Below are 11676 nucleotides of genomic sequence, written 5' to 3' on the forward strand. Positions count from 1 at the left end.
GACTCATTAGAGTCGAACCACATATATCAGCTTCTACATATTCTTGTGTGTTTTTTTTTGAACTCTGAGTTTATTATGGTATCAGAGCACTAGGTTTCAGTGTGCAGCATATCATGAAGTCTGATAGAGAACATGGCAAACAATGACCAAAGCCGTATTGGTTTAGGTAATACCTCAGGAAATGCACAAGGCATCAACAACAGTGGTGCTAATTTCAAAAATGAGCCTCATGTTCTTGAATTTTCTGATATGACCCGCAAAATCATTAAGCAAGGACCTACTGTTATTATATGTCAAATTACAATAATTACCTTTATAATCAACATATCAAATTATTTAGCCTTTTCTTTTTTGGCAAGGCATTTAGGTAAGGAACTCACTAGTTGAAACTCATAGTGGGAAGTTGGTTTGGCCAAATCTAACCCCAATAACGCATTCAACATGACTATAATAGTAAAAATAGACTCTTGGATCATATTTTTTTGATGTAAAAATATGATTTTATGAGGATTAAGAATTTGATACATTGAAGGCAACTGTTTTCCCAATCTCTGCAAAACCTTACATACAGGTTTGACTAATATGATCCATGCACTCATTTCTACTAATACAAACATGTAGATCACATTTGAAAGGTTAGCTGTGCAAAAAATATGAAAAAAATTAACAATATTAAGGTTTTTACTAGGGGTTCATTACTGTCGAATGTAGCAAATATTAATCTTTTTTTACCATAATGAATGATTATTTTTCACTACAAGAAACCAAGAAAGAATCACTCTTTTCAAGATGATGGAAGTTGATTCTCTCTCTCTCTCTCTCTGGATCGCCCGGAAACTCAAATCTGACTGATGGTTTCTAAAGTAGGGCCAGCACAAGATGTGCAGTAACACAAACCGGGTCGAAAAAAACCCCGTAGTTACCAAAGTAAGCAGCTGCGAAGCGATGCATGAAACATAAAAGGAAGCAAATAAGAAACAACTGAAAAGAGTAGATTTGATCTAAAAGTGTCATTAAAATGTGTTCTACACATAGCATGAATATTACTTATTTTTTATCAATAATATTCATTATATGTATATATCACAATAAAAACATATTCTAAAAAAAGCACATTTTTTGAATGACATTTAACATGGAAAAGATATTGGAGATCATATGATACAGTCGTTTGTAAGTACAAATGCCACATTTTTTCATTATTTTTATTTGAGTTATTTCTCATGAAACTAACCTTACAAATATGATGTACATGTTTTTTTTCTATAAGCAAGCTGGGGTTAGGCAGACCCCTACCAGAACAATAGCCGCTCCGTGTGGCAGAGGGATTCGATCGTGGGCCTTCAGCACAGGACCCCGCTTACCACATGGGATACCATCTCGATGGTGATGTACATGTTAAGGCTTCAATAATACAATGTGCTATACTTTTCTAGGTCACAAATTTGTCTTTTTCATAGAAAAAAGAACACAATTCAAAAACTGATCCGCACTATTTTGGGCATGCTGAATCCATCTATGAGGTCCAATTGGATTAAAACAACCTGAATCATGGATATTTAGAGGCATTTGTACCTACAAAAGTTTGTAATAATACATTACCCAAGACATTTACAATATCAAAAAAGCTTATTTTCATGCAAGCGGAAGCAAAAAGTTTCAGAAGCGTGAAAGAAAAGTGTGGTTTCAGGCTTCTGATACGAGCTTCCTGAGAAGCTAGCTTCCAACTTTTTAGGAATCTTTGATAACTATGGTCTAACCCTTCCCCAAAGGACTTTTTTTTTATTTATAACCCGAAGAAAATGCACCCTACACGAAGACCTGGTCACGCTATCTCAGCCTGCCATACCTACAGTCATCGTGCTAACAACATAAAATTCTAAGGATAGGACCCCTGCTGCCGGAGCCTATTCCATGTGTTGGCTTGTGCAGAGGGGCAACACTCAAGAGGAAGGGGTCGATGTAGAGAGGGCCACCACCATCAAGTTGGAAAGGGAAAAACTAGTTCATGACACGGAAGTGCATTAGATGGAAGCAATGGGCCAAGGCTCATTGCCTTAAGTCGAAGGAGCACAATACTAAATGTTTTCATATGTATGCATCAAATAGAAGGAGAACAAACCATTTCCTATCGATGGACATTGGAGGAGCTTCATTTCAAGGTTTGCACATTCTTCCCCGTGCAACTATTTATTTTAAAGATCAGTTCTCATAGGTGGTTGATGCTTTGGATGACATGTTGGATATGCATTTTACAAAATTAAATGATACTTGTCTTTGTGGCATCATTGGGCCTTTCTTTGTGGAAGAAATTAAAATTGTGGTTTAGAGTTTGCCCAATGGGAAAACCTCGGGTCTAGATGGATTTCTTATTGATATTTAAAGAATCTTGAGATTTTATTAAGGGGGACCTCTAAACGATGACAGAATTTCACTCTAATGCAAAGCTTCTACATTCATTGGGCAAATCACTATTTATTTTTATTCCTAAAGACCCACAAGCAGATTCAATTGAACGGTTTAGAACAATTTCATTGGTGAGCTCAGTTTTCAAGATCATATCTAAAGGCATAAGAGTGTGGTGGAACCTCTCATTTAGAATGTTCAAAGTGCTTTCATTCTCGGAAGAAGTTTGCATGATTCTTGCATTATTGCTCACTAAGCCTTGCACTCTATTAAATCATCGAGTAAGAAATCTTTCATCTTGAAAATTGATTTGAAAAAGGCTTTTGATTCCTTGGATTAACACTTTCTTTTAAATTGTATGGATCTATTGGGATTGGATGGCAAATGACACTCATGGATTAAGGGTTTACTTAATGCCTCATCCATTGTGGTGTCTATCAATGAAAAAAGTGGTGATCTCTTCAAACGAAAGAGAGGGTTGCGCCAAGGGGACCACTCACCCCTACTATTTACTTTGGCATTGGAGGCCCTCTCAGTTATGATCTCTTCAGTGGAGACAAACGATGTATTCATAGGTTGCAAGGTCTCAAAAAGTGTATTTGTTTCCCACCTTTTTACCGATAATCTCTTGGTATTTAGAGAAGCTTCGAAATACAACTTTTGGGTTCTTTGGATTCTCCTACAAAGTTTCACTCATATTTTTGGCTTGCGCATGAATGGTGCTAAAAGTCAAATCTTGGTCTTGAATGACCTGTGCGACGAAATGCAAAGTATGGCTTCCTCTATCTTCAAATGCGAAGTGGGATCCTTGCCCATGAAATACCTTGGCCTTCCAGTTCATTTTGGTGTCTCTAGAAAGCTTCATTGGTCACACCTAGAAGATATGGTCACAAAAAAAATACAAAATTATGCCACCTGCTTGCTCTCTAAGGCCGAACACATTTCTTTGATTAGGTCCAATTTCACAAGCAGATTTTTAAAATTCCATGCAAGGTTAAAAAGAGGTTCATTAAATTACTCCAAAGATTCATTTGGTGGGGTAAATCGGATGGCTCATTTAACTCCATAGTGAGTTGGCGATTGATTTCCAAGTCATCCCAGCTTGGCGGCTTGGGGATTCATTGCTAGCACAAGTTCAACGTAGCCTTCTTGGCAAAATGGTTATGGGTGATTTGTATAAAAGAGGGTAAGCTGACCATTATTTTTATTGAAAAGTATGCACTACATGGATGGTCCTCTAATCGGTTAAAAATTCAGCTTGGAAAAGGGGCTCAGGTATTTGAAAATGGTGGATAGCGGCCCTCCAAAATTTTTGTCTAGGTGTCCGAGTGGAGATCGAAAATGGCAACTCTACCCTCTTTTGGCAAGACACTTGGTGGCAACATGGACGGCTTAGAGACATATTTTCTTGCCTTTATGCAGCCTCTAGAAGGAAGTATGCTCGGGTTGCAAAAATTGAATCCCTATCCCAAGCTACATGGGGCTTGACTCTTCATAAAAGTCCATCAAAATTGGTATTTGCTCAATGGACAGCCCTTACCACTCAAATTAATTATACATTGCCGCTTGACAAGGAGAACGCAGCCTTATGAAGACTCTCTAGCTATGGTATTTTCAGCACAAGCTCCCCATACACGTTCTTGTCCAGACCTGCTGCACCTTGGCTTTTTAGGAAGGCATTATGAAGGAATGGTCTACCTTTACAGGCTTTCCTAATGGCATGGCAGATTTTTTTTGGTAGAGTCAACACTGACTCAATGAAAATGGGGTTCACCTCGCTAGCATGTGTATTATTTGTAGAAAGGAAGAAGAATATATTTTCCCATCTATTTTGGGTGCATTCTTTAGAAATTTGCTCTACTTAGCCTGGTAGGACTTTAATCTGTGTTAGAATCACTTCGAACTTCCCCAAGGATGTTGTAGCTGCTTATGGACGTGGCAGAAAATAGAAGTACTCAGCTTGATATCTCATTTGGAATGAAAGAAATCATTGCATATTTAGTCAGGTTATTTCTGATCCTAGTATGATCGGCCGAAATGAAAAATCTTCTCTAAAGCTAGACAGAAATGGCCGGGAAAGGCGCTCTACTGGATTGGAAGGAAGAGAACTATGCTTTAGACTTGAAGGTTTCCATGTTGCTCTTGATCTACACAAGGCCGTCCTTTTTCTGTATTGTACCTCCCTTTCCTCTATTATTGCTTGCATTTTTCTTTTTTGCTGTAGTGTTTCTCACTTGCGAGCTATTCCTTGTCACTCTTTCTGGTACCTATTGATGCTATTGCAATAAAACTTTCATTTCTATATAAAAAAAAGAAAAGCCAAGGCCCCACCCCACTACGCCAACCCCCCTTGGGGCTTCCATAAAAGACTTGAATCTGAAGTTTTGACGATTTTAAACAACCCGCATATCGAAGGATGGCGGCGGGACCGACCATATGAGGATCCATTTCATTAGCCCCCTGATGTTGAGAACACCCAACAACCCCACCAGATATCCGGTAAAAAACAGTCTCCAAGTGAAACAACATGCACAAAAGATCACAAATTTTCAGCAGCATGCCTGAGCAAAACAGCATGCAATGGAGAACTTTACATTTTGAAGTACCTCCTATGGACTGTATACAGATTACTACAACAAAGCAGAAATGCTGCACCCTGTTAACACGCTAAAAATCAATTCATCAACCAAGAAACCAATGAAAACAACAAAGGACGTGCAAATGGCCATGTCCTCCCAACCACTCCTGGGCTTCATAATTATGGGCAAAAACTGAATAACATAAGCGTTGCATTGCAACCTGTTATGCCCATGTACAGAAAAAAGATGACAAGCATCATAGATCTCTAGTGTCTGTGAGAATGTTTCCTACTGCTAAAATAATTGTCTCCCTTCTCTCTACTTTGTCTCTGGATAATTCTCAATATTACAGAAACCACCCCGATGGCAGCCATCGCGTAGAAAGCTTGATATGGTGCCAATAGAAGAGCAGAAAAGTAACAGTAATAACCAGCAATAAAGTACACAAAGCTTAACCCAACTTCTCTCCCACGCATACCAGGGAACAAGGGCATGTTATGTTCTGGCTTGCAACCACAAAGACCATGTAGGATGACCCCTACTGAAAGTGCTGAATCAATGAACCATGGGAAGCTCTGACCCATCCCAATTCTCTGAAAGACAACAGTTCACATGATTAAGTACACCACATAAGAATTATCACATCTCTGAAACTAATCAAAGCTGCAATATACATTGTGATTATTTTGACAAATTAAGCAGTGTGAAAAAGCATTAATGAGTCATACGGAACTCAATCAGAGTAACATAACTTTGAAAATTGATAATGTGGTTCTGATCTGGTAAAAAGTACTGATGATGGTCAATAAAAAATAACTGGTGTAAATGCAGCATAGTGAGTTATCAATTACATAGTTTGATAAGAAGAAAAACAAAAAGGCCCACTAGCCAGAGTGCAGACTTTCTTGATCATACATCAAAACCTGGGAGTAAACTCGAATTTTTCAAATAAAAGGAAACTTCGGTTCAGATCCTAACGGACATCAACTTCAACCTAATGTAAGTCACGAGAATTGACATTTTAAAAGATCAAGTACATCAAGATCAGGAAAAGGATTAAAAATTCCTGACTGGAGAACTGGTTTATCGTTCAGGAGGGAGAAAGTGCATGGACATTTAGACTCATCAATCATTGCATACCGAAATAACTAAACAAATATATCAATCCATACCTGAGTCCATGCAACAAGTGATGGAACAAACATAAGTGCTGCAAATAAATGCAACATAAGCAGGCCTTGTCCATAGTGAAAAATCTCCAGTTGTGTGTCTCCATAGCTCCTCACAGAATTTGGGCTGCTAGAATGGTTCTCGTCCATGGGAAGAAGCTGATCCAATGGATCACCAGATCTAGATAGACTCGACATACCACTTCTGGGCTTGGTATTTAGCCACTTCTCCTTCCTCTGCGCATGACTGCGAAAGGAAGCCGCCAAAAAACTGTTACAAAAACCGTAGCTACCTCTTAGGAGATGAAGCCACAAAAGCTTGATTCATAAAGTAACAACATGAAATATTGACATTTACTCAAAGCCTGTCAAGTATTTTAATTTAGTAAAGATTAAAGGGCTGGCTTAGCTATATCTTTATCTTTAATTTTACTACAACAAGAACACAGTTATTTGTGTTTTGAGCCTCTTGCTCATGGAAAACCTTATCTGAGCCATCTTTCATATGCATGTAGTAGATGAGCTCATATCCTTAAATGGATATGCTAGAACAGGTTAACTATCATGGGGTGATGCAGGTGTACTGGGAGTTTCATGGTACTGCAGGGATTTCCATTGAGTGCCATGTACAGGAATATGTATGGCCAGTACAGGTTGCATGGCAGCAACTTTTAGCAGCTTAACTAAATAGTGACACTCAAAAATCAAGGGGCTTTCAATACCAAATCAGCAACCTGGATGCACTTGGTGCCCAAGCAACAAGTGCCTCAGGAAAGCCCAGTCATTCATGATATTATATTTGCTGAACTTGCACAGCTGCTGCAGAAGCTGACAAATTTGCTTTCAGAGTGTTGTCCCATTATGCCATCTAGAAAGAGGAAAGCTTGAATTCATCCTAATGATGATCTTGGATCGGTCTGACTAAGTCTTTACTCAATCAAGTTTGGATCAATCAACTCGACTACAGGCACAGAATAACAGTCCTCTCTCTCTCTCTCTCTCTCTCTCTCTCTCTCTCTCTCTCTCTCTCTCTCTCTCCGTGTGTGTGTGTGTGTGTGTGTGTGTGTGTGTGTGTGTGTGCGCGCATGTGTATTTGTGTGAACATGCAGGAGCACCCAAAAAGAGAAGTATAAACATTTAATCAAGGTAAACCAGGCAGTTTGAAGTGCCCATGTTACAGAGTACATGACAGTCATTCCTAACTTGCACATTTGCTCGATCAAATGTGTAATGAAATGGTGGTCTTCCACAAATGCACGAAGAAACTCACAACAAATGTCTATTGGAGACACTACAAGCATAACCCATGAAAGGGTATAAATGGAAGAACACTTGAAAAGAATAATATTTTATTCATACACAAAAATTCTTAAGAAGCATTTGAAGAAGTTGAATTACATTGAAGGGGTTCACCCCTATTTATACTAAGAGAAGCAAGAGGGGAGAGCTCATTTTGAGCTCTCCTCAAAAGAGATGTTGGACTCTAGTCCAACGGCTCTTGCTATAGCCGTTGGACTACTGCAGTCAACAATGTATCTAGTTTCTATTGAACTAGATACGAAAAATACATATAAAGATAAAAATAAAAATAACAAATATATATATGTATATATTACATTTTTAACACTCCCCTCAAACTTACGGTACCATGAGCGAAAGTTTGTCTAAGAGGAAGTGAAATCTGGGAGCCGAGAGAGGTTTGGTGAAGAAGTCTGCTATACTCTGATGTAACATATGGCAGATCAATGGGTTCATTTAGATACTCCTCTTAGACGTAGTGACAGTCCATTTCAATATGTTTGGTGCGCTCATAAAATGTTCGGTTGCTTGCAATATAGATCGCACTCATGTTGTCACAGCACATATATGAAGCTTGTGTAGCTTCAACTCCCATGTCGGCAAGCAAACGTCTAAGCCAAACTACATTCATGGTCGTGGTTGTCATGGCTCGGTATTTAGCTTCGGTGGATGAAAGAGAGACCTTCTGTTCTTTTTGCATCTCTATGATATTAAAGATTCACCTAAGAAAACACAAAAAACAGTGGTTGAGTGTCTGCTATTAGGATCGTCTCCCCAATCAGCATCAGTATATGCAATTAAATCTAGTGAAGATGTTGCAAATAAGAAAAGTCATCGCGAAAGAGTGGACTTGATGTATCTAAAAATACGCAAAACAACTCTCATATGAACAGAGGTGGGAGCATGTTGGAACTGGCTGACTGTGTGTACAACGTGTGCAATGTCTAGTCTGGTAATGGAAAGGTAGGAAAGTGCTTCGATAAGTTGTCTGTAAGGAGTGACATCATCAAGAGGTTTTCCATCATCAATTCTCATTTTAACATTGACAACTTCTGGAGTGTCTAATTTCAGACTTGAAAACAATATCAAAAACAAATTTAGATTGAGATATTAAATACCCACGAGCGGAATAAGCAATTTTAATTCCTAAAAAATATCTTAATAGACCTAAATCAGTCATTTCAAAATGAGTTTTAAGAAGATTTTTGATGTTTTCAACTCCCTGTTTATCGCTTCCGGTGATGATCATGTCATCCACATAGAGAAGAAGCACTATAATTCCTACATCAGAATTCTAAACAATCAAAGAAGTGTCGAAAATCAATGTCAAGCATAACATGATTAAACCTATCATACCAAGCTTTTGGTGCTTATTTAAGACCATAAAGAGCATTTTATAAGCGAAGAGTTTTACCATTAGGGATACTAATACCAGGTAGGGCTTCCATGTATACTTCTTCAACTAGGTTTTCATTGATAAATGCATTTTTGACATGCATCTGAAATATGAGTCATTTTCTAATGGAAGCCAAGGCAATTAAGGTTCTGACAGTGGTCATACAAGCAACTGGTGCAAAAGTTTCTTCATAATCGATGTCATATTCTTGAGCATAGCCTTTGGCCACTAGTCGGACTTTATACCTTTCAAGAGTTCCATCACTCTTGGTTTTGACTTTATAAACCCAACGGCAACCTATAGGTTTCTTACTTAGAGGAATATCTTGAATAGTCCAAGTGGAGGCTTTTTCAAGAGCATCTAACTCAGTTTTCATGGCTTCTACCCAACCTACATGACTTTTGGCTTGAGAGTATGAAGATGGTTCAACATATGAATGTATTAGTGCAATAACTGCCCTATACGTAGGCGAAAAAGATTCGTATGACACAAACTTTCCAGGAGGCCTTGAAACTCTTGATGACCTTCTGGTTGGTATATCAGAATATTTTTCAAGTGCACATGGAACGTTTGGTTCTCTTTGCCTTGAATATTGTAAACTAACATCTCTATGGATTAGCTCTTCATTGTCATCATTGTGTTCCAGATCAATAGTAGTTTGATCATTGTCAAAGTTACATTCAAGATCATATTCATTATCTTTTAATGTTAAATCTATTAGAAAAGAGTATTTAGTAACTTCCTTAGGTTTTTCAAAATCAAATAAGCTCTCTTTTTCTAGAAAAGAGACATTTCTTGATAGATACAATTTTCCATTTTGAAGATCAAAACACTGATAACCTTTTTTATTATCGGCATATCCTAAAAAGGCACAGGGAATCACACAAGGAGAGAGTTTATCATTCTTGTCAGTAAAAACAAAGCACTTGCATCCAAACACTCTCAATCTAGAGTAATCTGGAGCAAGATTTACAAGCTTTTCAATTAGAGTTATATTTTTCAAAGAGGAAGATGACATTTGGTTAATAAGATATGTAGCAGTTAGGACAGTTTCTGCCCAAAATTCCTTTGGAACTTGGTTTGCTATCAATAATGTCCTAGTTGTTTTCATGATATGTCGACGTTTACGTTCAGCCAGTCCATTTTGTTGTGGCGTGTATGGACAAGACCTTTGGTGTGTAATGCCATGCAAATTAAGATAAACTTTCAATTCTTTGGGCATAAATTCTTCCTCTGAATCCATGCGAAAATGAAAATATCATTTTGAAACTTGTTTTTAACCATGTTATGAAATATTTGAAAATATGAAAAAAACTCATATTTATGTTTAAGAAAATAAATCCAAGTATGTCTAGAAAAATCGTCAACAAAAATAACATAATATGCAAATCCACCTTTGGAAACAATTGGTGCAGGACCCCAAACATCTGAATGTATCAATTCAAGTGGTCTGGAAGAAACGAAGGTTCTATCATGAAATGGTAATCTTTTCATTTTGCCAAGAATACAATCTTTACAAGTGAAATTATGCTCAGAATTACAAAATTTTCCTAAACTTAGAAAATATTGGATTTTGGTCATATGTGGATGACAAAGTCTTTTGTGCCACAAATCCAACTCTATTTTCTTAATATTATAACAGAAAGCATTCTTAGGCAATTCCAAAAAATCCATGTAATAGAGTCCTTCTCTATGGCCTTTCCCAATCAGCTTTCCTGACTGGTGATTCTGTACCCAACAACCATGAGAAGAGAAGGAAACATTACATTCATAATCAGATATTTGAGAAACAGATAGAAGATTTGGATTTAGTTTAGGAATATATCTAACTTTTAAAATAAAAAATTGCCTAGTTTTATGAAATTTTTCAAAATTTCTTATTCCTTCTATTTCATGAGAGGTTCCATCAGCTGTAAAAACTTTTGACACACTTGACTTATTTTTAGAACATTCAGATAAACTATTGATATTTGGAGTTATATGAAAGGAAGCACCAGAGTCAAAGAGCCAAGGAAGGCTACCTAGATCGGAGAAGGAAGAAACAACTACTCAGGTTGAGGCTTCAGAAGAGGAAGCTCCTTTGAGAAGAGATTGAAGAATCTTCATTAATTGATCCATAGAAACCGGTGCATCTTGATCTTTGGATTCTGATTCAACAGACGCAACTTTCTTTTTTTCTTTTCCTCTTAGCTCTCTTAGCTTAGGGTACTGGGGCCTATAGTGCCCCGGTTCATGACAATGGTGGCAACTGGCTTTTCTTTTGTCAAAGTCACAATTTTGTCTATTGAAATAAGATGGCCTATAAGAGCGTACATGGTTTTCTGGTCTAGATACAGCTAGAACGGAATCATCTTTCGATTTCGGAGTATTTTTTCTAAGTCTGTTCTCTTCCATAGTCAATTCCTCTATAGTATCAATAATAGAGGAAACTTTTCCTCGATGAAGAAGAGCTGATTTAGTCGACTCAAATTCCGGTCTTAGACCGTTTATGAATTGATAGAAATGTCCTATATCAAGTTGTTTTTGACGGAGCTCAATGTCTTCGGGACAATGTCATTTTTGTTCTAAAAGAGTCAATTCTTCCCAAAGTTCAGACAACACATTGTAATATTCTCTAATGGTTTTATCATTTTGAGTCATTGTCCGAACCTTGTCTTGTAAATTGCACACATGTGCAATATCTTTAAGAGAATACATGTTTTTAAGATATTCTCAAGCTTTATTAGCATGCTCAAATTTAGCGAGGCTAGAGAATTTCTTTATGTCAACGCTATTGATTAGCCATGACATAATTTTGGTATGCCCTATCCTCCATTCCTTCCACTTT

At 37.5% G+C, this 11676-nt stretch overlaps 1 protein-coding gene across 2 annotated transcripts in view; it reads right to left on the minus strand.

Annotated features, from left to right (window-relative positions):
• Nucleotides 1-5104: 5104 nt before the first annotated feature.
• The window catches only part of LOC149812693 (uncharacterized), a 65153-nt gene continuing 58581 nt past the window's right edge, over nucleotides 5105-11676 (minus strand). Inside the window, exons 18-19 of one of the 2 annotated variants that reach the window (XM_089992458.1) lie at nucleotides 6158-6401; nucleotides 5105-5578 (exon numbers count right to left, since the gene is read on the minus strand). In XM_089992458.1, coding sequence (XP_089848584.1) covers nucleotides 5252-5578; nucleotides 6158-6401 — 571 coding nt within the window. In that variant the 3' untranslated portion in view covers nucleotides 5105-5251. Of the gene's footprint in view, nucleotides 5579-6157; nucleotides 6426-11676 lie in introns of both variants that reach the window. The other variant, XM_089992457.1, reaches the window with a different exon arrangement.

The sequence above is a fragment of the Nuphar pumila genome, chromosome 16, assembly GCF_984573655.1.
Source record: "Nuphar pumila chromosome 16, dmNupPumi1.hap1.1, whole genome shotgun sequence".
Lineage (NCBI taxonomy): Eukaryota > Viridiplantae > Streptophyta > Magnoliopsida > Nymphaeales > Nymphaeaceae > Nuphar > Nuphar pumila.